This window comes from Muntiacus reevesi, chromosome 2 (genome assembly GCF_963930625.1).
Source record: "Muntiacus reevesi chromosome 2, mMunRee1.1, whole genome shotgun sequence".
Classification (NCBI taxonomy): Eukaryota; Metazoa; Chordata; class Mammalia; order Artiodactyla; family Cervidae; genus Muntiacus; species Muntiacus reevesi.
The window spans coordinates 834,427-854,881 of record NC_089250.1 but is presented as its reverse complement, the minus strand read 5'-3'; the positions used below and the strand labels follow the sequence as shown (position 1 = coordinate 854,881).

Genomic DNA, 20,455 nt, shown 5'->3' with positions numbered 1-20,455 from the left:
TTAGCTAGTCAGTGCCCACTGCCTTGAGCTGGTGATGGAATTAACTCCCATTCATTCCACAAAGGAAAGTCATTCTGCCTGGTGCCCTCGAGCCCACCATTTTCATTTCCTACAGATTAATGGCCCAACTCAACATGAAATCCTTTGCCAAGGAGTCATACTGATAAATCTAACACAGCACAATGCCATGAGAAAGTCATTTCAGAATAATAACCTTTTAAAGCTCAGAGTGACCTCAGAGCTCACACACTTCAAATCCATATCTCATAGAGAAGAAATGGGCTTGGGGCATCAATTACTTTGCTCTGGCAGTTATGAGTAAGGCCTGGATTTGCTGACCTTCAGCCATTTTCTACTGTAAAATCAGTTTTTACACCACAGCAATCCAACAAGCCCACTGTAGCAGAACTGGCTGCATTCCACAGGAGCCTTCATAATCATTAGCTTATTGAAGCTTCCAGTAAAGGATATTGCCATAGACACCTGATATTCTACACTCAAAAGCCAAAATGAAAGAGGCTGGATCCCACAGGCCCTGTCTGATGCAGGTAGCCACATGTGGCCATGGTGGTGTGGCGACCAGTTTTGCCAAGCCTTCTGATTTTCTGAGAAATTCAGATTTGCATATGAACTCTCCAGATTTTTAAATGCTAGGTTTTACATTTTAATATGCTATGCAAACAAAGCAAGATCTATCTGTCTGTGAATTGGTTTACTCTTCTGTTTGCACCCATGGTAGAGAGTATTTAAGTCTCACTTAAAGTCAAAGCCTTGAGAGTGGTCGCTGCTGCTGGTGGCCACGTGTATCCAAGCACGTCACTGACCACTTCCAAAGTCAACTTTGTCTGAGAGCTTTCTCAAAGTCTGGAGCCACTGGTCTGAAGGCTCCTTGGCCATGGAGAAGAGCTGGCAGAGGTGCTGCAGACAGAAAAGCCCTGGGCAAAGCTGTCTTCAAACAGAGACACGTGGGAACTGGTGGTAGATAACAAGCTCTCTTACCTCAGTCGAGATAATTCTGAGGTATGCTCCATGCCCAGAGCTCCCAGTGGGATGGAGCTTTTAGTTGCCCAGAGTGTCAATGGGTATCTGATAATTCACCCTCTATCGCTGCCTTCCTTTGCCTATTTCACTTCCCCACTGCTGGGTCCATGCTTTGGGAGCTCACCTTCCAAATAAACTACTTTAACTTGAATCTTTGTTTTGAGGTCAGCTTCTGGAAGAACTCACCCTACAAACACCAAAAAGTTGAAACTGTTTTAGAACTTTGTTTGTTTAGATTTTTGTTTGTTTATTGAAGTATAGTTGATTTACAATGCTGTGTTAGTTTAAGGTGTACAGCAAAGTGATTTATACTATATATTTTTAGATTCTTCTTCTTTATAGGTTATTAGAGAATACTGAATATAGCTCCCTGTGCTATACAGTAGGTCCATGTTGGTTATCTATTTTATATATAGTAGTGTGTATATGTTAATCTGTTTGTTTTGTTTTTAATTTTTCCCCCAGTCATGAAATACGTTAGGGCTAAAATAGATGAAAATTTCACAACCTAAAGTCCCATCCCCTCTGATCATCTAAATCTCAATATTCACAATGTGGGGCTGAAACTGCTGGCCTCTTGCATAAGGAAGCCAGGCTATAGCAACATATGTTCATCTAAAAATAGAATCCATTATGTCTATCAGCACAACACTTAGTTTCTTAGCATAGCAACTGGTTCTGCCCCATAAAACTTTTCACTGAGGCACTCACTTCACCAGATGCATTGTTCACCATGCACAACTCTAAAGAGAAATCTCATACAAAATGTTTCTCATAACAATGCATATTGAAGACTGAAGAAAAAGCAAAAATTCTTATGGGAGAAACATGGATTTTTACGACTTAAATATATTATTTAGAACTGATTATATCACAGCTTCCTATCACCCCTGTATATGACCTCGTTGTCTCTGGTTTCCCTGCTGGGTTAATGTGTCAATAAAGAAATAATTTCTACAAATTAATAAGAAATGACATGGTGTTGTAATTTACCAAGATGATATCTGCTTTGTATCCACAAAACAAGTTTAAGATATAATTTAATTATATAAAATCATGTTAAGAATCACATTTGCTTATTCAAAAGTATAACTAGTATAATTAAATATGTTCAAATAGCAACTTGGTTTAATGGAAGATCTAGAAAAACATAAAGGTTAATAAACAGGCATGAATGCTGATGACATGTTCAGCAAAAATAAAATGAATATTTTAATCAACTGAATATAACAAAAGGATCTATTTTGATTCAATCTTGGGTACTAAGACTCTTTCTTAAAAAACGTTAGTAATTTCCTGGCTTCCTAAGTACAGTATAGGGAATATTACTCAATTGTAGCTAAATAATTCAGAGTCTTGCAGGGCCTCTGGGTGCCTAAGCTGAGTCTGAGTTTTGATAGAAATGAGGCCACAGAAGGAAAGGCAGAGTTGAGCACAGCCCCGCAGGAACTTCACTGAGTTGATCTGCGGTGTCAGTTAGCTTCCTATCAGTGTTCAGCATGGTTGCACATAAGACTCAAATGAGGAGCGTTAAAAAAAAACAACCAAGGTCCTGACCGCACCCCAGAGCAACTAAATCAAACTCTCTGGGGGTGGGACCCAGGCAGCAACAATTTCTGAAGCTCCCCCAGTGATTTTAACGTTTCCCTGTACAGCCCAAGTTGAGAACCACTTCACACTGTTTGCCTTTTCCTTGCACATGCAATATGCCTACTGAGATTTCTTCTCAGAAAGATCTAAGGGGAAAAAAAATCTGAGAAAAACAACTTTACAAATTAAACAAGATCTTTAAAAAGCAAGAAGTTAAGGGCCAGGACACACGGCCAAGCTACCTGGATTCTATTCCCATCTCTACTCATGAACTGTGTAACGAGGGTCATCACTCTGTGTACATGTCAGTGCCCTCACCTGGAAATGGGCCTCTTACCAGAGGCCTGGCCTCATAGGCTTGTGGAAATGACTGAATGTGCATGTTCATGCACACGCACATCACAGCAGTGACTGGCGTGCAGAAAACTCCATATATTGCTATTATTGGTGATAATGATAACAGTAATAATAATAACAGATAAAAGGTGTGTGCAAATTGAACAGTGCATATGAAAAGAAATTTATGTGACACCAAGTTCCTAATAATCAGGTTGTTTAACCTTTTAAAGTTATTTAAACAAAGTAAAGATAAAATGTGAAAAATGGAAAATTTTTATTTTCATCTATTTTTGGTAAATACTTAAATGACTCAATTTTTTACCTTTATTTATTTTACCAGATGGAAACAAGAGGCTTGTTATGCTGATTAAATGTGAAAAGAGTTTGACAAGAACCCCATCAGTAGAATCAAACAATTTTGCATTGGCAAGATAATGAACTAGAGGACAACCAAATATGCTCACTCTATCTACAACGTCTATAATTCAAGCAAAGAAGCATGACATTGGGTCAATACCAAGTGTCTGGGAATTCTATTCACAATAAGGGCAAATGGGTTTTCCACATAACAAGAAATAGAATTATGAACAATACACATGTATCTCCTCCACACATTCCATTAATCCAGTGTCTCAAACTAATTTTGTATCAAAAGGTACAAATAACCCATCATAATAACTTCATAGCATGGAAAGCATCCAATTTAATTGCTACTACAAGACTGCTGCTGCTAAGTCACTTCAGTCGTGTCTGACTCTGTGCAACCCCATAGATGGCAGCCCACCAGGTTCCCCCGTCCCTGGGATTCTCCAGACAAGAACACTGGAGTGGGTTGCCATTTCCTTCTCCAATGCATGAAAGTGAAAAGTGAAAGTGAATTCGCTCAGTCATGTCCGACTCTTCGCGACCCCATGGACTGCAGCCTACCAGGCTCTTCTGTCTATGGGATTTTCCAGGTAAGGGTACTGGAGTGGGGTGCCATTGCCTTCTCTGACTAGGAAGAGCTAAATATAAGCAACACATAAAACTGAGGCAAAATTTTGTAATTAAATTATATTAGGGGTAATGAAGCTTGAATTAAAGCCAGGGTGCTATATGTTTCTAGGTTACAACATATTCAAATGAGCACTGCTGTTGTTATCAGCTTGATGAAGTGCTGTGATAGAGACACAAAAATCAGACTAATTCACTAACACCCTAAAAACAATTCTAAAGAAAGTACAATGATGCCATTTCATAATAATCAGCTTGATTTTAAAATACATTTACATTTATTACATTTAAAATACATCTACTAAAATACATTCACAGCCTGGCAAAGCCTTCCATTCTAACAATATGTTCTTCTGTTGCATCTACATAGGCTAAGCAATCATAGCATCTGTCTGTCCTATACTAGCTCGAACTCATTGAGGCAAAAACTCTGGGACTTGTAGCAGTGAAAGAAAGGTTGGAAATAAATAAAGCTTAATCTGGAAGCAAAACTGATGAAAAGTGGCTTGTTCCTCAGTAATCCAACAGACCACTATCTAAATTACACTCACAAAAAACTTCAAGCTTACTCTCTCAGGATCTTATTGGAATGGAGAAGGAGGAGCTGCCTGGTGCTAATAAAGCAGTGAAAATTCCAAAGTGATTATTTTAGGAAAAAAGACACAGACAACCTTGGTGGAAACCAATTCTGCTTGTGAATAATAGCATTTCTCCTGCCCAAGACTTTTAAATCACCGTTAAGCTCATTCCACAAGATGCTTCCAATTCCTGAGGGTCAAAAACCTTTCACCTATGGTGCAGTATTTATTAGTGGATTACCCTCAGCGGGAAAGTCTTCTCAACAATAAATCCCTTCTTTTGCCTTCCATAGTTCTGCTCCTGAAATGTTATGAAATACATGAACATCTTGTTTGCTCAAACAGACCTAAGGCTCAATGCTTTAGATCAAAGACCACAACAGAGTCTAAACAGGAAACAATCACCATTACCTTGAAGAAGAAGAAAAAATATTTTAAAATATATGTAAACAGACAGTCACTTGGCTTTCAAAACAGAATGTTTGTAGTCCCTAAAAATTAGTTAGGGACTAACTGTTTAGTCAGAGACTAACTGTTAATTATATACCAATAATAGAAACTACCACAATGGACCTTGAGGGCATTATGTCAAGTGAAATAAAGCCAAATAGAGAGAGATGAATATGACATGGCATCACATACATGTGAAGCCTTCAAAGGTGGGGAGGTGTCAGACTCACAGGAACAGAGAGTAGAAATGTGGGTGCCGGGGCTAGGGTACAGTGGGACCAGGGGGGTGATGGTTCAGTCACTGAGCCGTATCTGACTCTGGAACCCCACAGACTGCAGCCCGCCAGGCTCCTCTGTCCACAGGATTTCCCAGGCAAGAACATGGGAGTGGGTTGCCATTTCCTTCTCCAGGAGACCTTCATGACATGGAACAAATCCGTGTCTTCCTATTTAGCAGGCAGATTCTTTATCACTGACCACCTGGGAAGCCAGGAGAACTAGGAAGAGGTTAGTAAAAGACTATGAATTTTCAACTATAAAATGAATAAGGGCTGAGAATCTAATGTGTAATACAGTGAATATAGTTGATAATACTGTATTATATGAATGAAATTTGCAGAAAATAGAACGTACATGTTCTAACACATACAAAAAAAGAAGAAAATGAGGTAGGTGATGGATACGCTAATTAACTAGATGCGGGGAATCCTTTCACAATGGATACGTATATTAATTTCTTTACTTTTATTTTTTTTTAATCACCACGATAAACACTTTAAATATCTTACAAGTTCATTTGTCAACCATACTTCAGGAAAACTTACATTTTAAATTTTGATTTAATTTAAAAATTAAAACTTAAAAAAGCCACCACAAAGACTGCGTCTACAAAGCAGTATACATTGTTCTTGGACGAGGAGCCTGGGGTCACAGACAGTCAGACAAGACTTGAGCAACTAAACAACAGCAAAGCATTGTTCTACACAGTTCGTGTATCACATTTAACAGCAACTCTGAGAAAGTTAATACTCAGTCTTACAGATGAGGAAATGGAGGCTCAGATGGTTGAAGAAATTCACCAGATATGACGCACTGGATGTGAGGTAGAACTAGAACTCCAATCCACATCAGTCAGACTTCAAGTTCTGGCCTCCCAGATCAAGACTCAACTACAACACCTCCCTGGCTTAAAACAAAGTATTTGCCTGACAGGTTCCAGTTACAGTGCCTCTTAGGAAGAAATCCTTTTAATCCCCATAATCATGGGGCATCTCCATTATGTTGTTAGACATTCAGGATCCATGTTAGGCAGTTCCTAAACAAGGATTCTAGTAAAATGAGTTTACTTTAGAGGTGGCTCCAGGACACATGTGGAATAGAAACAGGAAAGGAAGGACGCTCATGAAGGGTGTGTTCTCAAGTCGGTTACCTCTGAGGGTAAAGGGACCTATTGCCCCTGGGGCACACTAGCAGAAAACAGAAAGCTTGCACCTTCGAGTTACGCCACCCAGAAGTTTGTGGTGTTTGCCCATCAAACTTGTTTGGTCAGGGGGGTGTTAGTTAGTTAGTTCAGTCACTCAGTCATGTCTGACTCTTCGGAACACCATGGACTGCAGCATGCCAGGCTTCCCTGTCCGTCACCAAAACCCAGAGCTTACTCAAACTCATGTCCATCGAGTTGGTGATGCCATCCAACCATCTCATCCTCTGTTGTCTCCTTCTCCTCCTGCCTTCAATCTTTCCCTGCATCAGGGTCTTTTCTAATGACTTGACTCTTCGCATCAGGTGGCCAAAGTATTAGAGTTTCAGCTTCAGCATCAGGCCTTCCAATGAATATTGAGGACTGATTTCCTTTAGGAGGGACTTGTTTCAACTTCTTGTAGTCCAGGGGACTCTCAAGAATCATCTCCAACACCACAGTGCAAAAACACCAATTCTTCGGCACTCCGCTTTCTTTATGATACGGCTCACATATCCATACATGACTACTGGAAAAACCATAGCTTTGACTAGACAGACCTTTGTCAGCAAAGTAATATCTCTGCTTTTTAGTATGCTGTCTAGGTTGGTCATAGCTGTTTTTCCAAGGAGCAAGTGTCTTTTAATTTCATGGATGCAGCCACTATATGCAATGATTTTGGAGCCCAAGAAAATAAAGCTTGCCCTGTATCCATTGTTTCCCCATCTATTTGCCATGAAGTAATGGGACCGGATGCCATGATCTTTGTTTTTTGAACGTTGAGTTTTAAGCCAGCTTTTTCACTCTCCTCTTTCACTTTCATCAAGAGGCTCTTTGGTTCGTCTTCGCTTTCTGTCACAAGGGTGGTGTCATCTGCATATCTGAGGTTATTGACATTTCTCCCGGCAATCTTTATTTCAGCTTGTGCTTCATCCAGCCTGGCATTTCGCATGATGTACTTTGCACTTAAGTTAAAGAAGCATGGTGACAATATACAGCCTTGATATATTCCTTTCCTGATTTGGAACCAGTCCACTGTCCCATGTTTGGTTCTAACTGTTACTTTTTGACCTGCATACAGATTTCTCAGGAGGCAGGTCAGGTGGTCTGGTATTCCCATCACTTGAAGAATTTCCCACAGTTTGTTGTGATTCACACAGTCAAAGGCTTTGGTGTAATCAATAAAGCAGAAGTAGATGTTTTTCTGGAACTCTCTTGCTTTTTGAACCAGAGATCAAATTGCCAACATCCGTTGGATCATAGAAAAAGCAAGAAAGGGCCAGAAAAACAATCCCAAAGAATGTTCAAAATTTTGAGCATTACTTTTCTAGCGTATGAGATGGGTGCAACTGTGTGCTAGTTTGAACATTCTTTGGCATTGCCTTTCTTTGGGATTGAAATGAAAACTAACCTTTTCTAGTCCTGTGGCCATTGCTGAGTTTTCCAAGTTTGCTGGTATATTGAGTGCAGCACTTTCACAGCATCATCTTTCAGGATTTGAAATAGCTCAGCTGGAATTCCATCACCTCCATTAGCTTTGTTGGTAGTGATGCTTCCTAAGGCCCACTTGACTTTGCATTCCAGGATGTCTGGTGTTAGCTGAGTGATAACACCACTGCAGTTATCTGGGTCGTTAAGATCTTTTTTGTACAGTTCTTCTGTGTATTCTTGCCACCTCTTCCTAATAGCTTCTGTTTATGCTTCTGTTAGGTCCATACCGTTTCTGTCCTTTACTGCGCCCATCTTTGCATGAAATGTTCCCTTGGTATCTCTACTCTTCTTGAAAACTTCTCTAGTCTTTCTCATTCTGTTGTTTTCCTCTATCTCTTTGCACTGATCACTGAGGAAGGCTTTCTTACCTCTCTTTGCTATTCTTTGGAACTCTGAATCAAATGGGTATATCTTTCCTTTCCCTTTGGCTTCTCTTCTTTTCTCAGCTATTTGTAAGGTCTCCTCAGACAACCATTTTGCCTTTTTGCATTTCTTTTTCTTGGGGGTGTTGTTGATCACTGCCTCCTGTGCAATATCATGAACCTCCATCCATAGTTCTTCAGGCGTTCTGTCTATCAAATCTAATTCCTTAAATCTATTTGTCACTTTCACTGTATCATTGTAAGGGATTTGATTTAGGTCATACTTAAATGGTCTAGTGATTTTCCCTGCTTTCTTCAACTTAAGTCTGAATTTTGCAATAAGGAGTTCATGATCTGAGCCACAGTCAGCTCCCGGTTGTTTTTGCTGACTGTATAGAGCTTCTCCATCTTTAGCTGCAAATATAATCAATCTGATTTCGGTATTGACCGTCTGGTGACATTCATGTGTAGAGTTGTCTCTTGTATGGGTGTCAGCTCCCAGACGGTGTCATGAGCTCCAGTGGCCAGAAAAAACAAAGAAATGCAAATGCCACTGGGGTCCAACTCTCAGTCACAGGAGCAGTAAGGACTTGGGGTTAGATTTTGGGCTGTGTTGCTTCTATTAATTTGTTTATGTGAAGGAAATCTGGGGAAGGTGCAGGAAAAGACTTAATCTATAGATGCTGCTGCTTCTTGGCAATGAGTAGCGTCCTGCTACAGGCCTAGCAAAGGCACCAGCCTTCCAGAAGTGATATTCACATGCTCTGCATTGTTTTCTGAGATAAATCAACTGTAGTTTCAGGGTTCAGGGGAAGCTACCAAATAAAAGCGTGTAGAGTTGATCTTTTAATTTATAATCACATTGTTGCACTCAATAGACAGTTGAGTGTCCTACCCAATTACCATAGACAAGAAAGTTCAAAACTGATGTTTCTGGGATATTCTAGAGAAGTGTGTGTGAAAGAAGAAGTGCTATTGATAAACAATGATTAATAAAATCTGTGGTGCCTGGTCGTTCTTTATGGAGCCCAGACTACTTTTTAACATGATATTACTAGCTTTTGTATAGAGGTTTATGATACAACAGCTTAAATATTTACAAACTCCTGACTTCTTTCTTGAAAAATATCACCGTGTAATATGTAAATATTTAATTTTTGAACTTTGCATCTGAACTCAGCATAGAAATGTAAGGTTACTCTAAGAGAAGGCAGTTTATAGTTTTCATTAACAGAAACTTACCACTTTGCAAGGATCCCCAATGACTGTCTCATGCAAAATGATAGGCCAGAACAAGACAACAGATGGAGCAGATGGTGGAGTCCTCCCATATCCTATTCCCTAGAAATGACTGAATACACAGGTGTAAAGGTATGTCTATAATCTAGGATCATGGGTAAACAGAAGGGATTGTACTTCTTGAATCAGAAAGCATGGAAGACAGAAGACGAATGGAATAAAAATAAAGTAGGAGGTGACACCCCAGAAACTCACAGGCATTAAAACAGAAATAGATCTAGACCACCCAAACGAGGTGGTGGAGGTGCCAGCATTGGAAGTAAAGTGGGAATATCTAATCAGGACAACTGCCATCATAGTTCGCACTTCCCATACCCTCCACACCCCAGCCAGAAGAAAATTGCATGGCAGATAGTTATATCAGAGCCAGTTCCAACCGGAAGAAACAGGGGCCGCCGAAAGGCAGACCTAGCCATGTGAAGAAATCAGAGTTCTGTGAGCATCAGTCCTCAAAATACACGGTATCACTGCTATGGTCCATGCCAAATCCTTACGCTGAACACCTAATTGGGCCTTTGGGAGGTGATTAGGTCCTGAGGGCAGAGTCCTCCTTGATGGGATTAGTATCCTTACAAAAGAAGCTCATATAAGCTCTCTTATAAAAGAGAGATCCTCAGGCTTCCCTGGTGGCTCAGTGGTAAAGAATCCATCTGTAATGCAGGAGACCCAGGTTCAATCCCTGGGTCGGGAAGATCCCCTGAGGAAGGAAATAGCAACCCATGCCAGTATTCTTGCCTGGGAAATGCCATGGAGGGAGGAGCCTGGCAGGCTACACTCCATGGGGCTGCAAAGAATTGGACACGACTGAGCAACTAAGCACCAACATAGAGACCCTTAGCCCCTTCCACCACATGAGGACATGAGAAATCTGCAGCACAGAAGACGGGTCTCTCTGGGCCATGCTGATACCCTGGTCTGGGACTTTCAGCCTCCTGAACTGTAAGAAATATGTCAGTTATGAACTACCCATTCTATGGTGTTTTGTTACAGCAGCCCAAATGGACTAAGACAATTTTACATGAATTAAAAATCTAAACTAATAATAATGATGGCTAAGAGGATGATGAATAAGAAAAATCTTGAATAAAGCAAAAAGAAAAAAAGAGTTGGAAGGTGAATATATCAAATTTGAAAATGTCAGGGCATCTTTTGTCATACATAAAAGTTAAGAAATCCAAAGACAAGCCACAGACAGGAAGAAAATGTTTGAAATATCCCTAACAGCTAAAGGATTAACATCCAAAATAAACGGACAACTCTCAACACAAGGCAAAGAATTTAAGCAGGTTATTGATGTAAGAGGAAATAGAAATTGCCCATAATGTTGGAAAATGTACACAGCTCACTAGCAAATCAGGCAACACCAAATTAGAGCAGAGATACAATGGTTGCATCAAATTGACAAAAATTAAAATGTTTCTTAATAGTGTTGGTGGGGATTGAGGAAACAGTTCCTCTCACACAAGACTGGCAAAGCTATAAAATGACACAACCATTAACTAAAATTTAGGATATATATAGCCTTCAATCAGCAACTGTACTTCTCAAAATTTACCTCAGGGACGCCTGACCCATATACTCAGAGAGAGATAGATAAGAAGAAGTATTACTCCAAAGTACAAGATTGTTTTCCTGTAGCCCCAAACTAGAAACAAATACCAAGAGTCCACCAATGAGACTATTTTATTGTGAAATAAAGTTTGGTCAGCCATTCCCTGGGCCTCTCAGGTGACACAGTGACGAAGAATCCACCTACCAATGCAGGAGACGCGAGAGATTAAGGTTCAATCCTTGGGTCAGGAACATCCCCTGGAGTAGGGAATGCCAACCCACTCCAGTACCATTGTCTGGAACATTCCCTGGACAGAGGAGCCTGGTGTGCTACAGTCTATGGGGCTGCAGAAAGTTGGACATGACTGAGTGACTAAACACACAGCCATTCCATGGGATATTATAGAGGTATAAAAAAAATTAACATGTACTTACATGAAAAGTTCTGTAAGACATACTGTAAAGTGAAAATCAAGTTTGTGGAAAAGTAAAAATAGAATGATGTTATTTAGGATACAGATGGATATAAACAAAACAAAATATTTCCATAGCTAATACACACACAAATTCATTAAAGAGAGGCCTGGAAAGATACCATGAAGCGGTTACCAGCAGTTGACTTCACGCTGCACTGCACAGTTGGTGGGATCTTAGTTGCCTGTTCAGGGATCAAACCCGGGTCCTCGGCAGTGAGAGCACAGAGTCTTATCCACTGGACCACCAGGCAAGTCCCACCAGCAGTTGACTTTGGACAAGGCTAGGACTGTGGTCAAAGGTGGGGAGGAGTCGAGGACATCAACATTGCTCTACTCTCTTACAAAAAGAACCTATTAATATTTGCAGGTTAGCCACAAGAACAAAAATAAATATCTGTAACAGAAAAAGATTAAGTAGTAGAAATTCTTCCTTTAAAACATGTATCTCTCCTCCTCTTCCTTTTTAATTTAATTTTGTGGTCCTCTTTCCCCTTCTCCAAGCTCCTGTTTTAGGGATACAAGGAAGAGTTTACTAAACTATATTGAACTTCTTGGATCTGAACTGGTAGTGACTAGTTTTATTTGTATACCAATCTTGGCCCAGGAGTAGGGCCTCAGGTTGCAAGGCAGAGGTCTATTTTGTTTCATATTCTAACAGACTATGTCTGGGTTCACCTTTTACATGAACCTCCCTTTCCTTCTCTGGCTCCCATACAGATTCTTCTTGTAGTTCACATGCTTTTCACGGGTAACCCTTCCTACGTTGGTTTCTGGTCCTGACATGACACAGCTCCAGGGAAAAGTCATAATTCAATGCAGGCAACCTCTTCCATACTCAGCCTGTACAAGAGTCCCTTCTCACTCATGATCACGAATAAACTGATGCTCTTTACATGACACGCACTGACATAAGAAAAACACCCACACTTAAGATAGTCATATTCAGAAACTCGTTTCTGCTAATTACAGTCAATAAAATTTACAGAGCCAACATTAAAATGGAAAGAATGATTAGGATAAGCCCAGAGCTGATACCAAGTATGAACATTTCCCTGAAGATGATGTTCATATTTATCTGCTCCCCACCAAACCCCAAACATGCCTTCAGTGTTTCATCAGAAGCACATTTATGCTACCTAAAAGTCACTTGCCAGCTCTGGTTTTTAAGTTCTTCAATCTGTTATCTAGGTTATCAATCTTCTTTGCCACCTATCAATTCTATGGTGGCAAATCAAAGGCTGGGTTACAGGACACGTGTCAAGGTTCACAGAGAGCGAAACCAGTGGCCTCAAATCAGCTGGTCCATGGTACAGTGTGGTCAGGACAGGAGAGAGGACCTGGATAAGAACCCATCAAATGTGAGGATTCTCCTCCAGGGCTATAAAAAGAAAATCCTATAAAAATATTCTTTACCTCTTAAGCCACTCAGCTCACTTCTGAGCAGACTAGGCTTCAACTGATCACTAATCAAAGAGTTTCATGAAACAGGGAGCTCAGCTGGTGCTCAGTGATAACTTAGGGGGATGGGGGAGGTGGGAGGGGGCTCCAGAGGGAGGGGTCTATGTATACTTAAAGGTGAGTCACACGGTTGTGCAGTAGAAACCAATACAACATTGCAAGCAATTATCCTCCAATTAAAAATAAATAAAAATTAAAAAAAAAAACAAAGGACTTTGGCACAGGCTTCATGGACCAAGGAGAAACACGGACAAAGACGAAAGAAGCAGCTCCAGGGAGAAGATGTGAATCATACAGATACCAAAGCAAGCTTTCAAGCAGAGGCAAGGAGAGAATCATGGGATAAACTTTTAAAAGTATCATATTTTTTCTCTGAGATGCAAACTCTGTAGTACATGTGATAGATTCACATCACCAAGACTAACTGTCAATTAAAATTTTAAAGAAAGTGGGCCTCTAAGTAATATCATGATTGCAACATTCAGCCCATCCCTTCAAATAATGTTATGCAAAAACATGGACTTAAAGCTTGCTTGCCACCACTCACCCATGAGCACCATCTCTGCTCACATGGGTTTAAGTTGCTAATACATCACTCACAGGGGTCCATCTCCTAGAAGTGGATTCATCACTCTCTCTGGCTCTAGTACTGGGCTTAAAGCCATACAAAGATTACAAACTTGGGATCATGTAAAGTTTCATTTTTTTCTTAAATTACCTCATCCTTTAGATATTAATATATGATCATTAAAAAAACAAACCTCCAAACTCTGATATATGACTGATGGTTGACTTAGAAAGTGAAAAATGAAACTACCATCTCTTGGCTAGAACTGAAAGATTGATACTCATGAAAAGAAAGTAATAAAAAGACAGAAGTATTGCTACCACAACATCTGTTTCATCTGGTCATAAACTGCATTACAACCAAGAGAAAATGGTCTGTATTCAAAAACTGAGTTTTTTCCCCTACATTTGAAAATAAGCATGAGTCAAAATACTGGATTCATGGAACAAGATATGTACATCAAAGAGCCTCTGGTCCTAAACACTTTCTCTTTTTCAAGCAAAGAAATATTTATGATTGGTTTTAAAGAGGAGCTTAACTGAGTTGCTATGAATTATTTAAAATCCCCAAAATATCTTCTGCTGCTTTTATAGAAGCTTGATTTACAAGCTGAAAAATCAAACTGACAGTCCAGTCTCTTGTACAAATATCCAACTTTAAAAATGCTCTAGGCATTATAAATGTATCTTTCATGAATATAGCTTCAACAGTTCTAAAAATAGCCTTTAGGAGGGAAAAAAAAAAAACCCTTTCAAGCCATTGTTTTATACATAGCAGCAGGAAACCAAACAGAATGTCAAAGTCAAAGTGATTAACACACCCAGTAACAAACATGAACAGCTAGTATGAAATCTTACCCAAGCGCGATTTTTGACATTAGCTTGGGGTCTATGTCTGTGGCCCCATGTCTACTGCCAGAGGTGACTATGGGGCACCCATCACCAGAAAGCAACTCCAGGACAACAAAGGTAAAATCTGTCCTTTGGAAGACGTGTTAAAGAGACACATCCAGGACTGACCCTGGGGGCCATATATTACTTTCCAGCCCAAGAATTTCCCCCAGATTCCACCCGGGCCCCAAACGAGCCTCTGTACAGAGCAGTCTCTGTACCATTACTCACTGGTCACCCCCAAAGGCAGAAAGCTAGGCTGATAGCCAGTAACCCTGGATATAGAGGAGTAACACCAGGATGTGAAAAGGTTAATAGTGCTTCACAATTTGGTCCAGGTATTTTATCATTTCAGTATCACTTTGGCACTCTAAATAAAACCTGACCATCTTTCCAAATATCAGAGCTTACAGGACCAAAATATTCTGTGGTTGGTAGCCTTGGAGGTTCGAGTGCAGAACCACAGCATTGTCTATTGAAGTAATAACCACTTTCTATGAATATTCAGGTCTAACTGCCTGTTAAACTCCAAATAAATTTTATGGTCTGGAGACATTCTACTTTTTAATAATGCAATATGGAGTCAGCTCAATTGGTTCCATAATAAATGAGATTCTAAATTTATGATATGGTGGACAGAAAGCTAAAATAGGAAAAAATTCCTGAAAATGGGAAGATATAGTCTAAAGGAATTTTATTCCTGATTTTCTAATGTGAACCAATTATCAAGGCCAAATTCCTACTGAGGCTGGGAGAACCCTAATAAGCAACAAAAGGCAGAAGGAAGAGAAGCGGAAAGTCACAGTTACAGTCATGGGGTCACAGGGGCTTTCTCATCCATTTTCTTCATTCCTATGGATACAGCTGGGGGCAGACTTATAGCAGTAATACCAGCTAACTTCCCTCTACAACAAATGCAATTCACAGTTCCATGATTTTGTCCTGAAAAGTGCCAAAAGTTCTAGGATTTAGCACATCTAATACTTCAGGCTACAGTCCTTGGAAACTCTCCAGACATTTCCATTTTAGGCATTCTTTTTAAGTAGAATCTTTAAATAAATTACAAAGAGTTATCCATGAAACAAATAGAAACCTGAATACTTCGCAAATCAACAACTCACTGGAAAATGTAAAGAGACACATCGAACTTCTTACCTTGTTTTGGTCTGTCCAGTAAAAGAAAAATCCCTGAGGGTCAGTCCTCAAAATAATCGGAGTGACAATAGTGGAGTCCTAGAAGTGTAAGAAAACACGTGTATGTCAGCATGTGCCACAGTAGAAAGTCAAGTCTTACCTGGGACGACTTAGCAAGTTAATAATTAAGAGTTTCTCCAAGATCATCAACTATTAGTAACACTCAAAAAATTAAACATGATACCTTTAACATCATAGGATTATTAATTACATAACTGGAGATGCTCTACCCATAATTAGAATATTATTTAAAAAGGAAAAGGTCAGTGATGCGTGTATTTACTGAATTGAGGTACATTTTTAAAGGCATTGGCATGGTTTCTATAAAAAGCTATATTTAGTTTCCCAAATATAACACTAAACATTACATACTTTATATGATTAAAATTAATTAAAATCCATGCTTGAGGATATTATTTTAAATTACATTTGCTCTATAAAATGATCTTAATTGTACCAAAAAGAGTTAACACAGCATTTAGGTATTGCTATTTTCAAGGTAACAGTAAATAAGGCCATCTTCTACATATTCAGAAAGCTATACACAAAATTGTTTCAAATTTAAATTTCACACAATAAAACATCATAGACAGTCTTCTGAGTTTAAAGCATGCATATTACAAAGCAAAAACTGCCTGCATTGTAATTACAATATTTAACATTTCTAAAATATGTGTTCTTTTCTTTTGGCAATTTTCAGAGAGGCATACCATCTGCACAAAAAAAACATGTCACTGGATATGGATTTTTTTACTGAAACACTGAGGTCTTTGCAGGGATTGCAATTTTTTTAAAGAGACATAAATAACCAGCTTATTTCAATTTTTTCATACACATTATAACTGTGGTATGTCATATCCTCTTGATCAAAAAGATCTGTAGCAAATTTAGAACTTGCAGAGATAATTTTGGAATTTGGGGTTATCTTCCTGATGGGTAAAGCGGATCTAAGGCTTTGTGCACATGGCAAGCTTTACTCAAAGAGTCAGGTCAACTCGTAACTGGAGGCCAACCCCTCGGGCTCAAACCACTGCCTGTGTGCCTCCCCCCCACCCGTGCCTCAGTTTACACAACAATAGCTGGGGAAAAAATAAGATAATAATCATACCTCCCTCAGAGTTTTTTAGTTAGAATTAAATAGGGTAAATTGGGTAAAGCACCTTGACCAATTCTTGGCACAAAAAAATATTTATTATTATTGTAGTAGATTATTGTAGTAACTTTTAAAAGTTTAATTATTAAAATATTAAATGATCATCACACTATTCTTTATATTGGGGTAAATCTATACATATATATAATATAAAATTCACCATTTTTAAGTGTAAGGTTCATTAAGTTCCTTAAGCAAAGTACTTAATGTACTTTCACACTGCTATGCAACCATGACCACCACCCATCCCCAGAACTTTTTCATCTTCCCAAACTCAGACTCCACACTCAATAAACACAAACTCACCATTCCCTCCTCGCCCCAGGCCCTTACAGTCACCATTTCTGTATCTGTGAATCAGACTACTCTTTGATAACTCATGTAAGTAGACTAGCGGGCTACAGCCTATGGGGTTGCAGAGAGTTGGACCCAACTAAGCAACTAACACACACACATCAGTAGAATCACAGAAGCATTTTTCCTTTTGTATCTGGTCGATTTCATTCAGTATAATGTGCTCAAGCTTCATCCATGTCACAGTAGGTGTAAAAATGCCCGTCCTTTTTAAGACTGAATAATATTCAATTATATGTATATATCATTTTTATTCACCCATCCACCGATGGACATTTGGGTTGTTTCCAACCTTCTCTTGTTGTGAACTATGCTGCTATGAAAATGGAATACAAATAACTGTTTGCATCCCTGCTTTTAACTCTTTTCCATATATACTCAGAAATGGAATAACTGGATCATATGATAGTTCTATATTTAACTTTCTGAGGAACTGCCATTATGTTTTATCCTGATATTCTTAAGATTCATGCTTAACGCACAGTCTGAAAATATCCTTTACAAGGCTTGTGCTGCTGCATAGAACGTCAGCTGGAATTTCAAAATTCCAAAATTATTTCTAAATGTAAAAAAAAAGACATATGGAAGCAAATTTTATATTATAATGGGGGCTTCCCTGGTGGCTCAGAGGGTAAAGAATCTGCCCGCAATGCAGGAGACTTGGGTTCAATCCCTGGGTTGGGAAGATTCCCTGGAGGAGGGCATGATATTATAATGAAAGAATAATTTTTAAAACATTTTAGGCTTCTCCTATGATATTACATGCATAAAAGTTCAGAGCAATATTTCCAATAAATCATAGCAACATTTTCGATTCCATTATATCACCTACTCTTCCAGAGTTGGGCAAAATAAAAGTTTCCATCAGGCTTCACAGAACATACAACCCCATTTCCAGGTAAATTTGCAATTAACCTGTAGATGTAACTTGTCATTATCATGCCAGTTCCTTTTCTTATCAGAGTGTCTGACAACAGTATTTGATAAGATTCTAATCAAAATCTTGGTGACAGTTCGCTGCCAGGATCCCAGACAACCCAATACTTAAAGTTAGCAAAATAAAACTGCTCAAATTTGTATGCTGGAACATTGAGTTAGGCTGCCTCAGTGCTTCTGATACTGCTATTTCTAGCTTATTCCTTCTCCTCCTCCAAAATTAAAGTTCCTTTGTTCAATAATTTTTGACCCCACTCTTCCCGCCACAGTTCTTCTTCTAGATGATCATTTATCTCAGCTCCCTGCCAACTTCCTCCACAATCACCTCTAACATTACAAGATCAGCTGGGACTTGGCATTCTTGCCATGCAAAGCAGGATCTAACCCAGAAATACACGAATATCCATTTTAAATTCCACCTGCTTTTTTCCCACCTCCCACATAGCACCAAGTGTCTATTTTTCTCCCCCCACTGAGGTAGCCACTCAACCCAAACCTCAAGTACTCCTTTCTTAAATTAACTTTTATTGGCACACAGTTGCTTTAGAATGCTGTGTTAGTTTCTACTGTGCAGCAAGATGAATCAGCCACATGGACATACATGTGTGCTCAGCTGCTCACTCATGTCTGACTCTGCAACCTCACAGACTGCAGCCCTTTAGGCTCCTCTGCCCATGGAATTTTCCAGGCAAGAATACTGGAGTGGATTGCCATTTCCTCCTACAAGGGATCTTCCCGACCAAGGGATTAAACTTACGTCTCCAGCATCTGCATTGCAGACAGATTCTTTACCACTGAGGCACCTGGGAAGTCAGTGCATACATATAACCCTCCCCTCTGGATTCCCTTCCCATTCAGGTCAACACAATACATTCAAGAGTTCCCTGTGCCATGGAATGTGGAGCCATTTCTCCAGAGAAGACATATAGATGGCCAATGAACACATGAAAAGATGCTCAACACTGCTCATTGTTAGAGAAATGGAAACCAAAACTAAAATAAGATATCACCTTACCCTGATCAGAATGGCCATCATCAAAATGTCTACAAACAATAAGTGCTGGAGAGAGTATGGAGAAAATGGAACCCTCCTGCACTGTTGGTGGGAGCATAAATTGATACACCCACTATGGAAAACAGTACGGAAGTTCCTTTAAAAATTAAAAACAGAACTATCATATGACCCAGTGATCCCATTACTGGGCTTATACCCAGAGAAAAGCATAAATTCAAAAAGACACATGCATCCCAATGTTCATAACATCACTATTTACAATAGCCGATTTAGGAAGCAACCTAAATGTCTATAAACATTTAGGAAGCAACCTAGACATTTAGGAAGACAACCTAAATGTCTAGCAACAGAGGAACGGATAAAGAAGTTGTGGTACATATATACAATGGAATATTACTCAGTCATGAAATAGAATGAAATCGTGTCATTTGTAGAGATGTGGATGAACCGGGAGAGTGTCATACAGAGTGAAGGAAATCAGAAAGAGAAAAACAAATACTGTATATTAATGCATATATACATTAGAAGAATCTACATGGAATCTAGAAGAAATGGTATAGATGATCTTATTGGCAAAGCAGAAATAGAGACACCAGACGAAAATATCAAATATCCTTAATTGCCAGAATATCTGCTCTAGTTTGAAGTTTGAAATACATGGCCATCCTTCATTTCCAAGGCAACTGAAGCATTTCACTGCAGAATAATGGAGATAACTCTCACATGGTCTAGTTTTTATTCTTTCTCTCTCCATCAATATCTGTAATATGTCTATTCCATAGGGCAGTGGTTTTCAATTTTTTGGTGCATCAGATTTACAGGGGGGACTTGTTAAAACACAGACTCCTGAGCCCTTTCTCTGAAATTTCTCATTTAGGAGATATTCTCGAACTGGAATAGAGTTTGAGAATCTGCATTTCAACTTAAGTTTTCAGTGATGTCAGGAATACAATGATGCAAATGCCAAGAAACACCAGTGAGCTTAAAATGTAGACGTCCCTGTTTCTTGTAAATAAATGGCTTATATCTAGGAATTCAACTTTAATTTGCTTATTTAAAGTTATAAGGTGTTTTTTCCAATAAACTGCCTCCTTGAAAAGAAGAACATTAATAAACACACTGTCTTAAGTTAGTAATTGTGGATAACGTTATCCACAAAAAAGTTATCACAGTAAACTTCTATGTACCTCTCTTTCCTTCATAGAAACCATTTCACTCTCAACCCTATCGCCTCAAAAGTGAAATGTACTATAATGAT

The 20,455-nt window shown here is 39.1% G+C and overlaps 1 protein-coding gene across 4 annotated transcripts in view; it reads right to left on the bottom strand.

The window, feature by feature from the left end:
• The window catches only part of PLCB1 (phospholipase C beta 1), an 830,993-nt gene that overhangs the window by 790,783 nt on the left and 19,755 nt on the right, over positions 1 to 20,455 (bottom strand). For all 4 annotated transcript variants that reach the window (XM_065920849.1, XM_065920850.1, XM_065920853.1 and 1 more), the window contains exon 2: positions 15,701 to 15,778. In XM_065920849.1, coding sequence (XP_065776921.1) covers positions 15,701 to 15,778 — 78 coding nt within the window. The remainder of the gene's footprint in view (positions 1 to 15,700; positions 15,779 to 20,455) is intronic.